At 41.9% G+C, this 22,728-nt stretch overlaps 1 protein-coding gene across 4 annotated transcripts; it reads right to left on the bottom strand.

The window, feature by feature from the left end:
- Window positions 1–637: 637 nt before the first annotated feature.
- Window positions 638–22,484, bottom strand: NMRK1 (nicotinamide riboside kinase 1). Of its 4 annotated transcripts, none has more exons than XM_084898922.1 (10): window positions 22,180–22,484; window positions 18,329–18,476; window positions 16,730–16,789; window positions 15,684–15,774; window positions 15,344–15,392; window positions 8,947–9,094; window positions 8,798–8,869; window positions 8,076–8,179; window positions 3,821–3,904; window positions 638–1,749 (listed from the first exon to the last, which is right to left on the bottom strand). In XM_084898922.1, the coding sequence occupies exons 1-10, from the start codon at window positions 22,340–22,342 to the stop codon at window positions 1,712–1,714; spliced, it is 957 nt and encodes a 318-aa protein (XP_084755048.1). In that variant the 5' UTR covers window positions 22,343–22,484; the 3' UTR covers window positions 638–1,711. The 4 variants fall into 4 exon arrangements, with proteins under 4 accessions (XP_084755048.1, XP_084755050.1, XP_084755051.1 ...); XM_084898924.1 differs by having other exon boundaries at window positions 18,322–18,476; window positions 22,180–22,266; XM_084898925.1 differs by lacking the exon at window positions 18,329–18,476.
- Window positions 22,485–22,728: the final 244 nt, after the last annotated feature.

Below are 22,728 nucleotides of genomic sequence, written 5' to 3'. Positions count from 1 at the left end.
CCCTTTGCCTTCTTTCATCCAGTCACCACCCTCTCCCATCTGATGGCTGTCAGTCTGTTCCATATATCCATGCCTCTGTTTCCTTTTTTCATCTCCCCATCACCACTTATGTTCTCTATTCTTCCTCCACCTCCATCCACGTCCCCCTTCCCCACCCCCACTCTCAGCAATCACCACACTGTTTTCCAATGTCCATGAGTTCTTTCCTTTTTAGTATTTAATATTTGAAGTATGTAAAATGTGAAAATGACTATATTCTTTAAGCGCTATTCTGTAAAATTTCAATGTAATTAAAGAAAACCAGCAATCTTTGTAGGTATCTTTTATAGCATGTTATTTGCCAATATAAAACACTTGTACAATACTAAATATCCAACAATTGAGAAATGACTCAATAATCTTACATCAATTTGAACTATTATGCTACTCTTACTTTATAATTAGGAATTATATTTTAAATCCAATGTAGAAAAATGCCAAAAAGAAAAATATAAAAATTTGATTATATTTTTAGTTTGCAATTTCTTATTTCTATGATTTGAAACTAGACCCATGACATCTTCTACACTAAGATGTCCATGTTGTCTTATAACTCGCTTTCAATGAGCAAAACAGAACTCAGACTTCAACTCTTAACTGGGAGAGCAATTTAGTTTTATTCAGTTTCATTATATAATGGACTCCATAAAGCTTCTTAATTATTAAATATTAATTTTAAAAGGAAACAAGCATCACAATGAACCATGTAACCATATAAAAGACAGATGAATGTGAACAGCAAAATCACTGGATGTATACTGATTAAAATGTTAACATGCTGACTGGTGGACATATAAATGATTTTTTTTCTCCTTTTGCTTTTACATTAAAATTTGTTTTATAATCAAAACAAATTTCGTGGCCCAGTCCATGAAATTCGTGCACATTAAAAGGGGATTAATTAAGGAAATATTTTAATATTGCTATAAGTGTTACAGATAAAAGAAAATTAGTAAAATGTATATGAAAATCTTCCTCCCGTTAGAGTCTGGAATGTGCCGTGGGACCCAAAGTCAAGTCCCAACCCACCCACGGTGCCTCAAAATCGTGTGAGACCCTGACCCAGCTGGCCCCTCTGGGGAGGGGGTGCAACCTCAGGTCTCCTGGCCCAGCACTGGGTGGGGGGCTCAACCTCAGGTCCCTGCTGATTGCTCGTTAAGGCATGTTATGGGAATTCAGCCTCCGCTGTGGGCGCAGCCATCTTGTGTTACGGAAACCCCAACTCTGCTGAGGGCACAGCCATCTTTGTGATAGCATGATGGTCAATTTGCATATTCCCTCTTTATTAGATAGGATATTGTTATCATGAGGTAAAAGTAAATATCCTTAAAGGACGTTTGAATGATGCTAGTGACTAGACTGCCTTATTATAGTGAGAAGAGGTAATCATTCAAATTCGCTTCAAAGTCTGGATTTAAGAAGGATGGAATTAAATATATAACTTCACATCCTTATTCTCCTGGGTCATTTAGTGTTTCTTATCAATCAAATTTAGTCTTTGTTGTTTCCCATTCATAATTATGACTTTATCACAATTACGCTTTTACATGCTTAGAGTGGAAAATTAGTTGATCAGGGTTATGAGATGTTATGAGAAATGTAAAGTGTAGTCAAATGAAACATCTGAAACTCCTCCCCACTAGCTCATTCCTGAATTAAGGGTCACAGCGGGTTATGCTGAGGATCCCTCCAGGCTGGCTTTGCAGGACACTGTGGTTGGAAGAAATGGGAAAGACGGTGGGTTAATATAACACGGTAACTTATACAACTGGGAAAAAAATAACATAGATCTTGGAGGAAGGAAAAGCTGATCTGTTTTGGTTTTTATTTTTCTTCTAAAGTGTCTGTTACACACAGGGGTGGGCAAAAGTAGGTTTATACTATTCATATGGACAATCCAATAATTAATAAACAAATAATAACACAAGAATAAACTTTGTTTACGTACTCACAACTATAAACCTACTTTTATTGAGGTCTATTCTGATGGGTCTTTTTCTGTAGACTTACATCATTGGAAACACCTCATAGAATAAATACGTTGCTTCCTTTATTCATAGAACTGTGTGTTAGATCTATGGGAAGGGATTACAAGACATCTGAAAACAAATAAACAAACAAAAAAACCTACTTTTGCCCACCCTGTATTTTCTTCTTTTTAAACTTTATCCAATATCTAGAAACAAGCAAGATAGCCTTAAAAGGAACAGTTAATTATTTCCTTACAAGTCTCTAGGACATAGGCAAGCAACGAGGAGGGTGTAACACACATGGACATGTACTTTCTTGTAGACCTTCAGCATGCCAACTATTCTGGGGCCTTAGTTCCATGGCAAAAGCTGGCGTTTGGTACGGGACTATGAACAATTTGCCTGAAATCCATGATCCTTTTATTTTTATCAGCAGGCAAAACATAAGGGCAAACTCCAGTATATGACTTAGTCACTAAGGGAGAATTGATCTGCTCACTGGCCATTATCGAGAAGATGGAAAAGCCTAGGTGACCAAAAGCTGAAATGACCCTGGAAATATCTCTGTAGGGCCAGAAAGAAAGCCACTAACCCCTATACAAGTGGCGTTGGCGCAGGTGCTATCATCTATGAAGGCAGAGCCCCATCTTTCCCCCTACACTCCATTATCCATACATGCTGGAGGCCTGCCTTTCATCCAGGTATCAGATGGCAGGGGCGGGCAGGCATATCTGGCAAGAATTATAAGGTTCACTAAGAAGTAATTTAAAAATGGTCCTGAAATTTCTTCAATTGGGTTCATGCCTACATGAAGGGCTGATCCTGAAATTGGGAGCATGGAGGAACTATAAGCTGCATTGCTGGGCTCAGTTCCCTGGTCAGATAGGAATTTATTGAGGACATGGGAAATCTGATTCTTGAGAGATGATATTTGGACTATGGCAGTGTGTCTCATCAAATAAATAAATAAATAAATAAATAAATAAATAAATAATAAAAATAAATAAAAAAAAATCATGTAATATTCTTCACTGCTGGAGTGACTCTACTGTCTTGTCTTGAGTCAGCTGATTATTGCATTTTGCATGATTAGCAGTAAAAATCTTTTTAGTTCAAATATAACAGCAGCTAGATCTATAGTTTTGTTCTCCCAACATGCTTTGTTATCCTCCTTCTTCTGGTTTCTACATCCTGCTCTGCTTTCTTTTTCATTTATCCCTTTAATTCAGGAGACCTTAGGAGGCATATTCAATTACAAGATCAATAGGATCCAGTTTTAGCCAGTCAGAGTATGCCAGTTCCCTGGCCATAGTGACTGGTTTAGCAAAAGTCATGTGACCCAAGCAGGACCAATCAAAGTCTTCCATGGGAACTTTTAGCTGGGCTAAAATGGAAAACTTGTGTTTAGTTTTGAGGTATCTGGGAAACAGAAATTGGTGAAAAAAATCTTTGAGAGGAATAAGGAGAAGGGGAGCTCTAAGCATATTAAGACAAATAAGATCACCAGCATTTTAACTTCACTTGGCCAAAGGATCACTTCAGTCTTATTGAAATAGCAGCTATCTACGAAAATATTTAAACTGCATAACATAAATCTTAAGAGGTATAACGAAGGGTGGATATTTTCACCCTCAAAAAATTGATTGAGTCCTCAAACCCATTCAGAATCTGATTCTGAATTATCCTCAAAGCAGTGAATGAATGGATACAGTCACTCCTACATTAGTATTCTGGTATGCCATTCTTAGGTATGTAATGAACTATGTTCCTAGCTGTTCCTTCGCCATCCACTTCAGTAGGACAATATTTACATTTTTGCTTTGCCAGTTCCTGTCTTAGATCTTCATACACTTGTGAAAAGAGTTCCTCTTCAGATTTTGTCCCATCCAGGTAAACTGAAAAGGGAAAAAGAAAGCAAGTCAAATAAATGCTAACAGGCTTATTAAGATAGCATGCTTACCTTGGCACCTGATATCTCTTGAAAATACCTAGTAGGTTTAACCAAAGATCTCAGGACCATAAAATAAAAATAAATGAATAGCCATTAGAGAGTGAAGTACATTATAGTCAGGAACAACAGGTAAAAATTTGTGGTTAATTATAGAGAAATGCACACTAGTTAATATAAACATTATTACTTTTTTTTTTTAATGGAAGAAAAAGAAAATAATTAAATGGCACTGAAGAGGTGTGTCCCTGAAAGAATCCTGTAAGGGAGTAGTTATCCCACTTACTGATGCATCAAGATTATCTGTGAAGCTTCTTACACCATGTAGGGGTGTAAGATATATACTGAATCAGAATTCTTCAGGCCCAGAAGATATGTATTAAAAAACAATATATATATATATATATATATATATATATATATATATATATATATATAACTTCAGAGAGGAAGGGAGAAATAGAAACATTAATGAAAGAGAATCATTGATCAGTTGCCTCCTGCATGCCCTCCACTGGGGATTGAGCCCTCAATCCAGATATATGCTCCAATGGGGAATCAGCTGTGACCTCCTTGTTCATAGGTCGATGCTCAACCACTGAGCCATTCCAGCCGGACTCAGAAGATATATATTTTTAATGAAACTGGCATAGTAAGTCTTGGAGAAAAAGTAGAAGTTATGTATGTTACGGAAAGGAAAAGGCCTTCTAGTCAGAAACCTGCAGCGGTAGGGAGGTAGGAGAGAATTTTGCCTGTTAATAAGATGCACCGTTAGGAAGGCCTAGAATGTGGGGAGGCAGAAACAGTGGAGAGAGGAGGTTGTGGAACAAGGCTGTGCCTTTGCCGTTAAAGGCCTTGATGTCTGCCTTGTGTGGGGGTTTTACCAGAGAGCTGGAGACTCTATGCAGATATCAAGCTAGACAGGGACATAGTTAGATTGGCATTTTAGAGGGAGAGGGAGAGAGGAACAGTGAGAAGAGGACACTCCTGTAACCATGTCCAAACTGGAAGTGCTGTGGCTAGAACCCCAGCAGCGGCCCTGTGGATGGGGAGAAGGGGTTGAACTTGACTGAAGAAGAGATTATAATGGCCACCAGACCAGGGGGGAGGCCCCATGTGCTTTGCTTTCTGCACGGTTCAGACATAGCCCCCTGGAGGCCACGGAGCTTTTTCCAACATGGGCAGCTCCCTTTATTCTGAAAAATATGCATCAGTTCTGCTTCTGCTCCAACTAAGAGCCTTCCCCCGCCCCCCCCCCCCCCCCCCCCCCCGGCTTCCTGTAGTTTCTCCGTGTGGAGCCCTGTATTCCAGAGGTCTGTTCTGAGCCTGGGCTCATCGATCCAGATGTGTACCCCCAAATCGCCACTTTATGCCTCTCAGGTATCTTAACTTGTGCAAAAACAGACTTGCATTCTTACCTTCCAAACCTGCAACTCCTTCACTTGTTTCTATTTTCCAAAAACAGTACCTGCCAGGTTCCAAGGTATTATCCTCGACACCTCGATTTCCTGGACCCACCGTATCTACACTACCATCCAGTTCTATTGAGCACACGTGCCCAATATTGCATCCTCTACACGGAGCCTCCACATGGCCAGCGAGATCTTACTAAACAAAAATCTGGTATCTAACGTGTCCTTGTTTAAACCTGTCTGTAGAGGGCTTCCTACTTTTACTGGGATAATGACCCACATCCTTAACTGGCCTGTGTGACCTTGTAGGGTTAGGATCTTTCCCGTATTACCAGCAGCACTTCTTGTCCTTGGTTTTTCTCTCCACAAATACACCAACCTTCTTCCGGATGCTGATCATTCCTTCCAGCCCCCTGGCCCTTTCCATGTATCACAGCCACTGCCCAGGGTGATCTTCCATCCCAGCACTCTTCCCTTTCTCCAGTTAACCCTGTCAGAGCACAGCTGGCAGGTGGCTGGATCCCTGGGACGTAGGCAGTGCCCTAAGAGCTTGTTGTCACAGCACTCGGCACAGCTGGAAAGGGCATGCTCAGGTAGCTAGTTTAACGTTTGCTTCCGTAGTAGAACGTTGGCTCATGAGAAGATGGACAGGATCTGCCTTATTTCCCTTGATATATCGGGTCTAGTAAAAATTAATGTCGTTTTAAAACATTCGTTTAAAATCTTGCTTGGCATTGACTTGTATTGACATAACCTTCAAACACATGGTATCTACAGAACGTGTGAAGTGCAATTAACAAGTTTTGCTTGAAAAAGTTTGTGTTTGGTTTGGTTTTTGTTGCAAAACTAGGGCTAAGAAGATGGCGGATGAAGAGCATATTCGGCACTGCATGCTTTACGAGTTCCAATTAGGAAGAAAAGCAAGTGAGGCTGCAAAAAACATCTGTAGTGCTCTTGGTCAAGATGCAGTTAGCGCCAGAAAATGCCAGCGGTGGTTTGAGAAATTTCGCGAGGGAAATTTTTCGTTAGATGACAAGAGTGGTCGAGGCCGTGTGTCCAATTTTGATCAAGAAGCTCTTCAAGCTCTTTTGGTGCAAAATCCTCAAATTACCCAACAAGAGCTTGCGACAACTTTAAATTGTTCACAAAAAACAATTTCCAATCAATTGCGTGCACTTGGCAAAGTCCAAAAGTTTGGAAAATGGGTTCCTCATGAGTTGACCGACAACAACCGTAATCAAAGAGTCACAATTTGCAGTTCGCTCCTCTCTTGTCAAAACCGTTTGCCGTTTTTAGAGCAAATTGTTACCGGAGATGAAGAATGGGTGCTGTATGTTAATTTGAAAAGGCGGCCTCAATGGTTGGACAAAAATGAGGCTCTGCAGCCCACGCCAAAACCTGACTTGCATGCGAAAAAAGTGATGTTGTGTGTTTGGTGGAATTTTAAAGGAATTCTTCATTATGAACTTGTACCATCTAACCAAACCATTACAAGTGCAGTGTATAGTGCCCAATTGGAAAGGTTAGCCCAAGCTTTAAGAGAAAAAGAACCCGCGCTGATTAATTGGAAGGGCGTAATTCTTCACCACGATAACGCACGACCGCATACTGCAAGAATCACTGCTGAAAAACTGCGCCAGTTGGAATGGGAAGTTCTCCCTCAACCTGCATATTCTCCTGATATTGCCCCTTCCGATTACCATTTGTTTCGTTCTTTGCAAAACTTTCTTCTTGGAAAAAAATTTAATAATGAAGAATGCCTCAAAAATGCATTGACCGAATTTTTTGCATCAAAATCACAAGAATTTTACAACAGAGGGATTAAGATGCTTCCTGAGCGTTGGGCACAAGTAGTAGAAAACAACGGCAACTATATTGTTGATTAAATTTTGTTGTATTGTTTAAATAAATTCGATTTAAAAAAGTATTAGAAAACGACATTAATTATTACTAGACCTAATATATCACCAGGACAATACGTGTACATTGAAAACATTCAACCCATATTTTTAAAAAAATATATATTTTATTGATTTTTACAGAGAAGGAAGGGAGAGAGATAGAGAGTTAGAAACATCGATGAGAGAGAGTCATCGATCAGCTGCCTCTTGCACACCCCCTACTGGGGATATGCTCGCAACCAAGGTACATGCCCTTGACCGGAATCGAACCCCTGACCTTTCAGTCCCCAAGCCGACGCCCTATCCATTGAGCCAAACCGGTTTCGGCTCAATCCATATTGATTGAACAAACGACCACCTAGAAATCGCCAAGCTGTTCACAAGAGCCATAGAGAGACAAGCAGAAGCCAGGAGAGCCTGTTGTGGAAGACGGGAGGCCAGAGTGCTGCAGAGTAAAGTTTCCTTTATAACATAACACACACATAAGAAACACGCCTTCTGCCAAAACCGGTTTGGCTCTGTGGTAGAGCGTCGGTCTGCGGACTGAAAGGTCCCAGGTTCGATTCCGGTCAAGGGCATGTACATTGGTTGCGGGCACATCCCTGGTGGTGGGTATGCAGGAGGCAGCTGATTGATGAATTTCTCTCATCGATGTTTCTAGCTCTCTATCCCTCTCTCTTCCTCTCTGTAAAAAATCAATTATATTAAAAAAAGAAAAAAAAAAGAAACATGTCTTCTGAATTTTGTGTACTTTCTGGCAATGATAGGTTAAAAGGTCTCCCGTGGAGGGAGCAAGGGCACTTACCAATCTCCTCAATGCTCTCTATTTCTCCTCTGTGCTTTAGATACATGGGCCACACGTGGCCATCAAAGTACCCTTCAGGGTCTGGAGGCTCATACACCCTCGTGCTGTCAAAACAGGTGGGAAACTTCATGTTGATAGAAACACACATGGATAACGTAAAATGGTAACGGCCAGGATAATTAAAAAAAAATCACTGAGATAGAATCTAAACAGGATTAAAACTATACATTTTAGACTCAATGCCAGTTACAAAGACAATAAAGAGAATTTAGTTTGCTCATCCAAAAGTTAATTTTCTAATTCACTATAATTTATATTATCTTTTCCCCCTCTAGTTTTTTTTATAAAATAATTAAGAGATAAATACCAATGTAAATAATGATAGAAATACTGATACGCAAGAGTGAGCTTTAAATTAATTGGTGTTTTTTGTGGCTACAGCTAATTTGGAGTCATAATCAGCATGGAATTATTTCATTTGAAGATTGAGGAGAAATCAGCCAAATAGCTCCTACAGGGCCTTTTCTTAGAAAAGTAATTTGTATTTGTCCACGTGGATGATTATTTATGGACAAAGGCTTTGCTTATTGTGTAAAAGAGCTGAGGCTTCCCTTGTTTGAAAAAATGACATATACATATTGCTCAATAATGTTGCTGTCCTCATTCTTTTTATAAATTCTGTCTTTTGAATCATCATCTACAAAGGCAATTTTAAAACTTACCTCCTCCTCCTCTTACATTCTTCATATGGAATGGTCACAAAGTATCTTCTATTCCATATAGTCTCAAGGGGCCTAAAATAATAGCATATTTAGTTCACAGGGACTTCCTCCCATTCATTCAGAGCCAATATCTGAGTGAGGATGCTTACTTATAATTAAAGAGAAGGAAGCCTTCGATGATTAATATGGGAACTTCCTCAGCATTTCTCCAGTCTGTTGATACCGGAGAGTGTCTTGGGCTTTTCATCCAGCAAGAAACGGTGGACATCATTTTTTCCATGTTAAGCGCTTCAAGCACTTCAAACAGCACACAAAAATGAGAAATCAGTACCAAAAAAGTGTTATGATGCAGGATATGAGTATATCCTGGGTTTGCTAAATATATTAAACAACATTATTCACTCTTCAAAAAACAGAATAACAAACCTTTTAGATACTTGTAAACCCTAATATTGATAAATTGGTATGTTTGAAGCATTTTTATTATGGGAACTTTGATACACATACAAAAGTAGAGAGTAAAAAGTACAATGAACTTCCATGTCCTCATGAGCAGCTTTGACAGTGATAAACTCATGGCTAATCTTGCTTTATTTATAACTTCTACTATCCCGACTGCATAAAAGTCTAACATTTTTGGATGACAAAATATCTACAAATTAGTTTGAAAGATATATGACACACTGAGGAAAATATCTAGTGTATATGGTAAAAAACTAATACATTTTTAATATTTTATTGATTTTTTACAGAGAAGAAGGGTGAGGGATAGAGAGTGAGAAACATCAATCAGCTGCCTCCTGCACACCTCCTACTGGGGATGTGCCCGCAACCAAGGTACATGCCCTTGACTGGAATTGAACCCGGAACCTTTCAGTCTGCAGGCCGACGCTCTACCCACTGAGCCAAACATGTTAGGACAGAACTAATATTTTCAATATATAAAAAGCTCTTACAATAAACAAGAGGAAAACCATTAAAACTTTTGCAAAGAACACAAATATGTCGTTTTCAAATACTAAAATGAGCATTCTTTCTGAGCTTTTGGTTATAAAAATGATTCTGAAAGTGTGGTATCTTGACCAGCAGCCTCAGCATGACCTGGGAATTTACTAAGAAGGCAAATTCTGCATCTCACTCAGAAGTACTGAATTGAGTCATTTGGGCTTAGAGGTTTTTAAATTAATTAATCCTTAATTTATTTAATAGATATAGGGCTACTAAGATTTTCTCTGTTCTGGTGTTACTAAGTGTACCGGTTAATAATGTAGATTTCTTAAACTAAATGGAGTTACACATATGTTGATATACATGCAATTTGATATGTATCGTATTTTTCGGACCATAAGACGCACTTTTTCCCCCCCAGAAGTGGGGGGAAAAAGTCCCTGCGTCTTATGGTCCAAATATAGCTTACACATATACTTTAAAAAAAAAGTTTTTTTACTCGCCCGGCTCTGTGTGGTCTCTGTGCTTGCCCGGCTCTGTGTGCTTGCTGCAGCCACTGTCCATTCCTCCGTGCCCAGAGTGTCTGCCCCGCTTTGTAAACCCCAAGTGGTAGAGGAGTTCCCATGTATGGTAGTCAGCCTCCATGCCCTTGCTGCAGCCATATCTCCATGTCAGCCCAGGTGCGGTGTATGGTAACTGCGTAATCCAAACCGTAATCATCGCCTGTACCCCTTGCTGGCCCGTACTCCGTGCCCGGAAGAATGCCGCGTCTATTCCCCCAATCATTCCTCTCCCCCCTCTGTTGCCGTGCTTGACTACTGGGTAGGCGTACTGTAGATCTCAGCAGAACCTTTACCATAAATCTTCAACTTTATTCTAATTTATTACTGAAGTCTCTCCTTATTGTGTTTTACAGTACATTTTGTCTTTTGCTGACTGTATTTGTTAATAATGGTTCTAAATGCTGCTGTTTACTTTACGGGGTTGATTACATGTGTTTATGACTGTGATGTTGGGTTTTAATGCACATAAAATATTTTAGGACACTATTTGTTTCAGAATCTTTTTTTCTTCATTTCCCTTCTCTAAAAACTGGTGCGTCTTATGGTCCGGTGTGTCTTATGGTCCGAAAAATACGGTATGTTATTTTGTTGTATTGCTCCTTCATATTACCACTTGGTCTGATCGATGGCACAGGCACTTTCTGAGCAGCACTTCAAAACATATGAAGTGGAAAACTGGGTCTCTGAATGGTCTGCCTCAAAACAAGAAAAGTTCTATTGGGAGAGTATCCACAAATTACCTGAAAGACAGGGGAAATGTGTAGCTAGCAATGGACATTACTTTGAATAAAGCACTTTTGATGTTTCTCTTGAAATTATTGTATTTTCTTTTATTACAAAATTTGTATTAACTGGTTAATATGTGGATTGCCTATTAACTAGTTAATAATGCAGGTTACATATTAGCTGGTTAATAAGGCAGATTAACTGGTTAATAATATGGATTGTCTACTAAACTGGATGAACCCATGATTTTGTGCATTTGGGATTCTCAAAATAAATCCACTTTTCATCAACAGTCACAATTCGATGGCAAAAAAACCTTCCTTTTGAGCTGTTGAAGCAACATTTTACTGATGACTTTTCGGTTTTCCATTTGTCTTTCATTCAGTTGATGTGGCACCCATTTTCCTTCCTTTAAAATCTTTCCCATTGCTTGGAAACAATCGGAAATTGTTTGCTGAGCAACATTAATCTTTCTGCAAGTTGTTTCTGAGTTTGACACGCATCTTCATCCAATAATGCTTGTAATTCTTGGTCTTCAAACTTTTTTCGGTTGATCTGGATGTTCTTTGTCTTTCACATCGAAATCATCACTTTTAAAGCGTTTAAACCAGCATTCACAAGTGTTTTGAGTTGGAGCATGTTCACCCTAAGCTTCCCGAAGTATATAATAACTTTCAGCAGCACTTTTCTTCAAAATAAAGTAATTAATTAAAACTTCCCACAAATGCTCTTTTTTTGGGACACAAAACTTGATATTTTTAAGTGTAAAAATATCTATGATGTCAACACCTTCAGCAAATTTGACATATGAAATTGTGAAGTTTGCTGTCAATATAACAAAATATTGAAAAAAATCCACATTATTAACCAGTACACCTAGTAGTCTTGGTAAGTTATATTTTTCTGGGAAATAGTAAATTTCAATTGTTTTCTAATACATTCACATAAGTTGTATATAATACCTTTTAATGTAGGTAGCATCTCTAATGCTATTGTTTTTGTTTCTGGTATTTGTAGTTTGTCCCTTTCCTGTTTTTTGTTGTTGTTTTTTATTTTTAATCCTAACCTGAGAATATTTTTCCATTGATTGTTAGAGAGAGTGTAAGAGAGAGGTTCTTAAGCCTATTCAGTCTCCTTCTTCTCCTTCTTCTTCTTTCGCAGGTAGTCACCTGTTTAGATGTTGATTGCCCAGATGAGGGGATGTTTGGCTTCCCGCTGAGCCTCACTGATACTTAGGGTGGGAGGGATTGCCATGAAGGGAGAAAGGGAAAATTAATGTGCTGGTGTGGCTTCATTGCTGCTCAGCAATGGGTCAAGTTCAGCTCTCTACTGAGTTCTGCTGATAATAGCTGACTATCTGGGCAAAAAAAAAAAAAAAAAAAAAAAAAAGTGTGGAGTACAACTAGCACCACCTCACACAACCTCATCCTGCCGCTTTGCTGGAGGCAGGGGTGGACGTTCAGTCACCGCTTTGTTCCCCTGATATGATCCCTAAGGATGACACGGAGGGTCAACTCACCCCACCTGACTAGTGTGATGGGTTCAGAAGTGTTGCTCCCCACTTGGCCCTGCTAACATCATGAGGGGGAAGTGGTGTGTGTGTTTTTCCTTTGGCTTGAGCAGGGTGGATATTGCAAAAATGATTTTCTATTCTGCTAGGACATCCTTTCCCGGTTTGTTTGGTTGTTTGTTGTCTGTATCTATTGATGGTTCCATGTTGCACACTTCTCCAGCAGCCCTTCTAGAATGTACAAGAGGAAAAAAGGAGACTCTGGCAATTCACAACCATGTTATTCCTCAAGGCCTGAAGTCCCTAGTCTGTCTGCTCTCTTCTTTTCATCCTTCAGAGCTTTCCTTTGTTTGCTGTATTTCATCCGGGGTTTTAGTAAGAGGAAGGAATAGTTAGGAATGGGGCCAATCCATTTTGGCTGGATCCAGAAATAACGTTAGTATTAATATATTTTCATTTTTATTCAATTAAAAAATGTTTTCTAATTTTCATTATGATTTATTCTTTAAGTCATGGGATGTAGAAGTGTTTTGCTTCAGATAAAATGGATGATGTCTGGGAGTTGCTTCAAAATAACATAGGAAAAGTGAGTGAGGGTCTAGATAAAATATAATTGGCCAAGAGTTCATCATTTTTAAAGCTGGATGTTGAACTCATGAGAGTTTATTATATTTTCTTGCCTACTTTTGTATATAAAAAATTTTCTCTTAGAAAAAGTTTTTACAGAGTCAAAGATATATGGAACAGACTGACATCTGTCAGATGGGAAGGGGAGGGGGGGGAACTGGTTGAAAGAAGGTGAAGGGATTAGCCAAAGAACATAGTTTGTGTATAACTCATAGACACAGATAACTGTGTGGTAATGGCCAGAGGGAAGGGGGGTGGGGGCTGAGTGGAGGTGGGCAAAGAGGGGGTGGGGACATCTATAATAGTGTCAACAATAAAAATAAAGTTAATGTTTATTTTTAATCAGAAAAAAAGGGTACTGATTATTTTGCAATTACTTGGGACTTTACTTCCTCTTTAGTTATTGATTTCTAATTTCTAATTCAATGCTCTGTGATTGGAGGATGTCCCTGTACCTTTGAGGTTGACTTTTTTATTGCATATTATCAATAATCTTTGCTCCTGTCAATAGCTTATTCACATCCTTGGACAATTGGGATATTAGTGTTTGTCTTATTAGTTTGTCAGAACTCATTTGAGTTAGGCATAATCCTTCATCAATTGTTGAAAACAATGTTTCCTTGTTTAACTCTTTTACTTTGTATAATCTTCCTTATTAACCTTTAGAAAAAGGGAAGAGAAGAAAAAATACCCTGACTGTAGCTCAAGACACAACAGAGAGCAACTCAAGGACTCTGCCTCTCTTACCATGGTAAAACTATCATGTTTCTGTAAGAACTGACTACACAACATTTTACCTCCATGGTTATCAAAGTTAAAAATAAAGAACATATTTTATGCCTCTTCAAGATAATTCCCTAGTTTGGATAAGCTCTCAATGATTATCTTGTTAATTATAAAAGTTGATAATACCATTAAATATAGTTTATTAGCATGACATTCTTTTTTTTTTTTTTTTTTTCCTCATTGATTTTCAGGGAGAATGGAAGAGAGAGGGAAAGACAGAGAGAGAAACATCGATGTGAGAAAAACATCAATTGGTTGCCTCCTGCATAAGCTCTGACCAGGGCCTGGGGCAGGGTATTGGCCCTTGTCTGGAACTGAACCAGGGACCCTTTGGTCCAAAGGCTGATGCTCTATCTGCTGAGGCAAACCGGCTAGGGCATAGCATGACATTCTTTTCTTTTCTTTTTTTTTTTTTTTTAAATATATTTTATTGATTTTTTACAGGAGGAGAGAGCGATAGAGAGCTAGAAACATCGATGAGAGAGAAACATCGACCAGCTGCCTCTTGCACACCCCCTACCGGGGATGTGCCCGCAACCAATGTACATGCCCTTGACCGGAATCGAACCTGGGACCTTTCAGTCCGCAGACCAACGCTCTACCACTGAGCCAAACCGGCTTCGGCAGTATGACATTCTTTATAGGAAAGTAAACTTTTACTTCTGGACTTTAATTTTTTGGCTTCAAAGCTGTGTTAGATTGAGTAGAGGAGTGACGTGAATACATCTAAAAAAAATTTCATTATGGTTTTTGGTCAATGAAAAGAAAAAAGAAAAAATAAACTGTCCAGATCACCGTGGTCACTGGAAAGGAAAGCTCAGACGATGAGTACTTTAAGTTTGCCCCAGGTGAGACTGAGGGTAGGGAAGGGAAGTAGTTGGTTATATTCCCCAGGCAGGGATGACTAGAGTACCCACCTTGCCCTAGCTTCAGAAGAAAAAAATCCGTATCATTTCAATGTTTTCAGTTTTAAGTATAAAACTGGGGGAAATATTTCATTTTTAAAAATAGTTGAACAGCCTGGCCGGTGTGGTTCAGTGGTTGAACATCAACATATGAACCAGGAGATCACAGTTCGATTCCCTGTGAGGGCACATATACTGTTGTGGGCTCAATCCCCAGTAGGGGGCACGCAGAAAGCATCTGGTCAAATATTTTTCTCTCATCACTGATGTTCCTATCTCTCTCTCCCTTCTTCTCTGAAATCAAGAAAAATAAATAAAAATAGTTGACCATAAGTCAGAAACCTTTACAAAAGCATGTTCAAAGTACAGTGATATGTATTTAAACACACTTTGAGAATGTCTTCATAGATAGCACCCTATTTGGTTTTGAAAAAGAAAATGAACATTAGGATGTAATGTTTTCACAAGCTCATCTACTTACCATCGTACTGCAGAAATCCATTTTTATCTGTCTCTATCTCAGACCGTGGCTGAAAAAAATAATAAAGTACCCATAAAAACTATGCAATGCAGAAATAATACAATTATACAACGAAGAGGCGATAAACCTTTAATAAATGCATTGAATGAGGATAAATAAAATCAAAGTACAGCCGTGATAGTGGTGCCATCTAGTGGATAAGTAACACTACTGCATTGACTCTACCTTCACTACAAAAGCTTTAATCACTCAATAAAGGCTTTTTGGATGTAATACAATAAACTTTGCTACTAAAACTTCTTTTGTGTTAAATAAGTTATCTAAGAACTTTTAAAGATACCTTAAAGAAATCATCCTGAGATATGACACTGCAGTTTGGGAGATGTTTTTGCAATTTTTTAGCCAGTGTTGTCTTCCCACCATTTGTCACACTGAACCAAAAAAAAGAGAGAGAAACTTTGTAAAAATATTGAAAGAACCAAGAAGAAAGTTACATTAAAAAACAAACAACATTAAAAAGTATCTTATAAAAAGAACATTTAAAACAATATCTAATATCAAAGAAAATTTATTTCTTTTATATCAATAGATAATGTTTTTCTGTGGGGAAAACCAAGGCATAAGTAAACGGTGTAATAAATTATAAGAAATAAGCTGGGACTTACGCCCAGCTTTGGACATATGGAACCTGGAGCCCAGCCAGTATTGCTCAGTGGTTGAGCATCAACCTATGAACCAGAAGGTCACAGTTTGACTCCCTGTGAGGGCACATGCCCAGCATGTAGGCTTGATTCCCAATAGTAGGCATGCAGGAGACAACCGATCAATGGTTCTCTCTCATTATTGACATTTCTATCTCTCTCTCTCTTTCCTTTATCTCTGAAATCAATAAAAATATATTCTCAAAAAAAGAAATGAGCTGGGAAGGATTGATGAGAAAGGTAACTAACTACTGGGCAAATGAATTGGGTGATACCAAGACTAAATACTAAAAATACGGCTATTGTGTTGGAAACAAAAGAACTTTTTTGTCTATGGTGAAACAGTCAGAGGGTTCACAGGTAACACAGAATATGAGCCGCATACTTTAATGCAAAGAGCTAAAACTACAAATCTTTTTCAATGCACAGTGGAGAAAAATGGAGGCGTGGCCTTGCCTTTGGTATAAAAAAATAAATGATAAAGTTGCTTATTGCCGCTCCTGTTTTTCTGTTTACAAGGAAACTCTCCCATCAAATGCCAGTGCTCCATGCTGCATTTGATACTGGCCTGTTCTCCAGGACTCAGGAATCCTCACTGCTTCTCCTTCCCCCATCACGTCCACATGAAAACACCCCTTGGACATCCTGAGTGCCTTGACCAGCTGTGTATAGCAAAATTACTCACCCACCAATCCCAATGACAAATTTTTCCATAATTAGCTTTGAAAATGTCTTCTGAAATTTCCTAAAAAAAAAAAAAATAAATAAAAAAAATGGAATGCTTATCATTTAGACGTCTGAAGAGGTAAAAGAAAGAGTCCTACATTAGGAGGGCCAGCTGAGGGAGGAAGATGCACAGCCCTGGACTGTCCACATTCTGTGAAGGAGCTCCACATGGTATAGGCATGCCCTGGAGATACGTGGGTTCAGTTCCAGACCACCTTGTAATAGAGGGAGTCAGAATCTTTTTGCTGGTGGAGGGTCTTGACTTCAATTTATAAAAACAAACAAACAAACAAAACACACACACACACAAACAAAACACACACACAAACAAACAAACAAAACACACACACAAAACAAAAACAAAAAACAAACAAACAAAAAAAAACATGCAACGTCTGTAAAGCGCGGTAAAAGGTGGTATGCCTGGGCTGGCTTCTCTCTGCCACACTCTCCTGCTAAGTGCCAACAGATGGTGCGGGCCCAAGTCAAGTGAACTGAAAGGGCCCGAGCCAAAGTAGACACCCTTGAAAGTGCGTTTTCAAGGCTGTGGAAGAGCTGCCAGGTTGCAGAGCACCCTACAGTTTTACACCCTATCGGCCTATCCCTGAGCTAGGTCGCCCTTTCCCTGCTGGACTCAATCACTTGGACATGATTCATCTTCCCCACGTGGGAACCACAGAGCTTCTCTCTGTCTCCCTCTTCCCCGCTCTGCGCCCTCTGCGTTCAGGGCACCATTTCCCCACCCAGAAGCCTCGGTCTAAGGCTAGGGTAGATACATTTTTTTTCAGAAATGGGATAGGCAGTACATATTATAGGCTTTGTGGGTAAAGAGGCGAAATCCAGGCTATTATGTAAGCATTTATATAAGCGATAAAACAAATTTCCACTATGTTTTTGATAACAGTCTAAACATAATAATAATTGAGTACAACTATTTCTGGGTAATACATGTCTACTAATGAGAAGATAACACTTCCCTAACTGGATTTGCAAGTTTGTGTTCCCTATCTGAAAAACAGATGGCAAATGTTGAAGCAGAGGGTCAGGTTTTAGGCACAAGACCGTTGTCTGCTGACCCCTGGCCTAGGGGTCGGAGGGCAGTTTCACATATGGCTATCTAAGCAGCCTCTTCCAATGGGCCAGCTTCACCTTTTTAATTATTATTATTATTTTTTAAATATATTTTTTATTGATTTTTTTACAGAGAGGAAGGGAGAGAGATAGAGAGCCAGAAACATTGATGAGAGATGAACATCGACCAGCCGCCTCCTGCACACCCCCCACCCGGGATGTGCTCGCAACCAAAGTACAAGCCCCTGACCGGAATCGAACCCAGGACCCTTCAGTCTGCAGACCGACGCTCTACCACTGAGCCAAACCGGTTTCAGCCAGCTTCACCTTTTTAAGTGAAAGGGTAAAGTCAGCGGAGGGAGCCTAAGAAAGCGGCTCTTTATCCCTGATGCTGTGCGTGGCTCACCAGGAATCTCAGCTGTGCTGTTCATGGAGGGTGGCCCCTGCTCTGGGGTTCCCAGCAGCCCTCCCACGTCCTACCTCTGACCTGTGTCCAGACGTCCCCTGGGGAGAGGTGGTGGGGAGAAGAGCCTGGTGCAGAGGGGTAGCTGCTCCTTGTCGTCTGCCCAGCTTACCCAGAATATTCCAAACTGAGAGCAAGAGCTTACGGTTCGGTCCCACTTTCACTAACATGCCTGTGTGAGACAAGAATTCAATAATGACGATGCTAACACTATCATAACACAACACGCTGGGCATCTGAGTTTCACCAGGAGTTGCACTGTTGACTGTATCTCCCACCCAAATTGACAAAGCATGTCAAGGGACCAATTACACACAACGAGTACTGTCAATTTCTATGCTGTCATTGTCTGTGTAAGAAACGGCCAAATCCATAGACTTGTCCGAGTTCGTTTGAGCCAAACTGACAATTGCTGGGAAGCAAAATCTCAACGGATTGAACAAACGCTCCGGAGAATGGCAGTTTTGCTGCTTATATTTTATACATTAGAAACAGAGGAAGAGACAGAAGGGGGAAATTACATGAAGTTCACTGGGGATAGATTAGGGAGGTGGGAGAAAGCAAAAAACGGGAAATCTCCGAGATTGGATAAAGAACAAAACAGAGAGTCACTTCTTTTACGCTGGTGGGTACAGGGTAGTCAACCATGAACATTCACGGCACACCACAGAGATGGCATTTGGGGAACAAGTTAACAGTGAGGGGTTGTGTGATCGCATGCCCTGGTGTGAGGGCATACTCGGAGGGGTCCGGAAAGAGGAGATGACGCTGACACCCCAAGGATTTGTTACCTTAGATGCAAAAAGACAACAGACAGACTTACTTAAGGTAAAACTTGACCCTTTCTTTGTCAAGGAAGCTCCAGGCCCAGGAGGTGACTACCTGCCACGACTAGCTTTTAGTCAGGAACACTGATGTTCTGACCGTCCCCTGTGGTTCCTTTCAGCCTCGGGCTTCCCTGGAGCTTGTCAGATCCAGTGTGGGGCCCCTTTTTGTCCACATGATTTTTCTACTTTTGGGTTAAGTTTTACCCTATTCTTATTTTTAATATGCCAGTGCGAGGGTGGCAACTATTCTTTTTTGGGAAGAGAAGGCCGCCCTTTATCTCGAGCGGGTACCTTTCTTACTTTTTTGTTGATAAACGTCGTTTCTTGTGCAAAAGGAGTTCACTTAGCCTACTCCTTCATTTTGCAGTTGCAATTGGCCCAGAAAATGCAGTGACTTGCCCAAGGTAACACAGCTGGTGTGTTTAGGAAAAGTGAGAAACAAAATCAGATCTCCCTTCAAGCTGCTAAGAAGCATTTTGTTACCAAGAGCACAGAAGAGGTGGTGCACGTGTGCAGGCTTGTGAGGCTCTCATGTATGATTGATGCCCTTTTTCTTGATGTATTATTGATGGGTGCGTGTTCTCTCTGCACACTACAGGGCAAGGACTGCTGGTCTCCGTGCTTCTTGCCACATTTGTGCACGCACACTAGGATTCCGTACCAATGACATAGCATGTAAGCAGTAATGAGTGTGGTTGTGGCCCTGCAAAAAGACTTGAGGGGGCTATTTGGGTGGGAACTCTAGCAATTCAGAAACCACATGTGAGAGAGACAGTAAAAAACCTACTATTATACTAAATCCTCTGGGGTTCAGGAGGGAACTCCCCGAGTCCAATGCAAGTCCAGAACAGGAATCCTCGGTTCTGCATTAATAGTCTTAGCCTGTCCAAGTCAGTGCTTAGGCAAATGTTGGAGGTACAGCCCTGGCTGGTTTGGTTCAGTGGATAGAGCGTTGGCCTGCAGACTCAAGGGTCCCAAGTTCATTCCGGTCAGGGGCATGCATCTTGGTTGAGGGCACATACCCAGTAGGGAGTGTGCAGGAGGCAGCTGATCAATGTTTCTCTCTCATCGATGTTTCTGGCTCTCTATCCCTTTTCCTCCCTCTCTGTAAAAAATCAATAAACTATATATTTTTTTAGAAAATGTTGGGGGTACAGTCCATTAACAATGAACAGATGACAATGTGGTGGGAAGGGTCGGGAACTGGAAGCAGCAGAAGCAAGACTTGGGCTGGGATGAATAGCTGGGGTGGTAGCGGGTGTAGAAATCCCAGAAGCCATTTGTTTCAAACAGTGTCCGATGCACAGGGCAGCTTCGGGTGGTTTCTAAGTTTGGGCCTAGCTCTGTCCACCTCAACGCCAGGTTCTGTTATTTCACTGCCTGTAGCCCTCTTTAAGAACTATTTTAAAATCACATTTCAAAAAGCTTTCAGTCAAGAGGTGCCAGTCTCAATACTGTATGTACACGCAGCAGCGCCTCCACAAAGCAAACAAATTTGATCAACTACACACAGTGAACACTGAATGTCTCCAGAGAGACAACCATTTGGACTTTCCAGCCTCATCAGCGCAGGGCATCCGATTACTAGGAATATAATCACCCCCAATCTCATGGGATATTAACGTACTTGATTCTCCCAGTAAGTGCAAAGCTTTCCTCGGTAGCACAGAGCATTTGCATGGGGGGTAGGTGAAGCGACTAAGCTATCCATGAGCAAAACCAAAATAAGTCATTTTATTTTTAATTTTTAAAAAAATATATATTTTATTGAATTTTTACAGGGAGGAAGAGAGAGGGATAGTTAGAAACATCGATGAGAGAGAAGCATCGATCAGCTGCCTCTTGCACCCGCCCCCCCGCCCCACTGGGGATGTGCCCGCAACCAAGGTACATGCCCTTGACCGGAATAGAACCTGGGACCCTTCGGTCCGCAGGCCAACGCTCTACCCACTGAGCCAAACCGGTTTTGGCAAAATAAGTCATTTTAATTACTTTCTTTTCCCTAAGTAAAATATATTGTTGAGTCCTTTTTTTTCTTCATAGCTGGTGTTTATAACATTTCACTTATTTCACTACAAGGGCTGGTACATTTTAGATTCCAAACTGCAAAATGGTCAGAGGTGGCATGTGCTGAATCAGCAGGTTATAAGAAAATAGCAACCCCCTAACACAAACGGTCCAAAAGACCCACAATATGCGAACGAAATGTTCTTGCTTTCCCAGGTATTGAAAAGAGCAATCTGGCTAAAGTTCCTGAATATGCAAAAGATTTCCCTTTCCCTGGGAATCACTCCCATCTTTCACTAACTAACCCCTGGGATAAGTTCTGAAACTTCGTTTTACATCGAGTCTCATGTAGAAAGCTTTTCTTTCTCTTCCACTTTTCTCCCCCCCCCCCCCCCCCCCCACAGCTGGTGTGTAATACCGACTGTGCCATTTTGAACTTACAAACGCTGCATTTTGTGTGTGCTCCCATTGGCGATTCAGTTTGCTGGGTGACGGGTGGGCAAAGGTTTGTCAAGTGCTTCATAGAGAATGTTTCCCACTTTGCGGGCAGCTCTCATGGGGCGAAAGCGGCCACAGGCGGCACATAAGCCACTGAGCGTGGCGGCGTCCCTAACACTTTATGGGCACTGGAATGAGACTTTCATGTAATTTTCACGTGCCACAAACATTCCTTTGACCTCTTTTCAGCCATATAAACATGTGAAAACCGTTCCTGGTTAGCAGGCCTTGCGATACCAGGAGGCAGGGGGCGGTAGAGTTAGCCAACCTGGTCTTGTCCCCATGACTCCCCCCCCCCCCCGCCCCCCCAAATCTGGAAGACCTGTGGGAGGCAGACTCCCCATTTCAAGGACCATTGCGGGGCGTCCAAGCACTAAGTCAGCACGAGCGCCCGCGGCTGGCTACCTATCGGCCCGTCTATAGGGGGTAACCTAGGGGGTAAGAGTCCCAATGGGACTTGCAAGACGCAGCCGGGTTCGGGCTCCAGCAGAGGAGCACTGGGGGGTACATTTCCAAGCCCCGCGGGGCCAGGCAGGTACTCACCCGGACTTCCTAGTCCTCCCGGGCTGAGCCGCAGAGGCGGCGGCCCAGCGCGCCTGTCACTAACCCAGAAAGAAGCCCAAGGCCCCCGCCCCGCGGCGCTCCCGCCCCTGCGCCCCTCCCACCGCGCCCCTCCCGGGTCAGAGGCGGCCCAGGTAGAGGTCATTAACGGAGGGGTCAGCCCACCCCGCGGGGCGCAGGCCGCAGACCCCGTAGGGCGGGGCCGGGCTCTTGGTGAGCGTGGGTCTGCGCGCGCCCCGGCAGTTCAGCCTGCTCGTCGGGGGCGCGCGCCCGCTGCGCCCTGGCCGCGCCCCCGCCGCCGCCCGCGCCCGCGCCGCCGCCCGCGCCCGCGCCGCCGCCCGCGCCCCCGCCGCCGCCCGCGCCCCCGCCGCCGCCCGCGCCCCCGCCGCCGCCCGCGCCCCCGCCGCCGCCCGCGCCCCCGCCGCCGCCCGCGCCCCCGCCGCCGCCGCCGTCCGCGCCCCCGCGCCGCCCGCGCCCCCGCGCCGCCCGCGCCGCCGCCGGCCGGGGAGCCAATCAGCGCTCGGCGAGGCG

The sequence above is a fragment of the Pipistrellus hanaki genome (assembly GCF_964339955.1).
Source record: "Pipistrellus hanaki genome assembly, chromosome: 11".
Taxonomy (NCBI): domain Eukaryota; kingdom Metazoa; phylum Chordata; class Mammalia; order Chiroptera; family Vespertilionidae; genus Pipistrellus; species Pipistrellus hanaki.
This window is presented reverse-complemented; position numbering and strand designations above follow the sequence as displayed.

Excerpts from the sequence above, each read along its gene's own strand:
- NMRK1 (XM_084898922.1), bottom strand. The coding sequence starts at position 22,342 with ATGACCTCTACCTGGGCCGCCTCTGACCCGGGAGGGGCGCGGTGGGAG. Across the intron at positions 15,393-15,683 it reads CTCAGGATGATTTCTTTAAG|CCACGGTCTGAGATAGAGAC; the intron begins GTATCTTTAAAA and ends TATTTTTTTCAG. Across the intron at positions 9,095-15,343 it reads TGGATTTCTGCAGTACGATG|TGCTTGAAGCGCTTAACATG; the intron begins GTAAGTAGATGA and ends TGCTGTTTGAAG.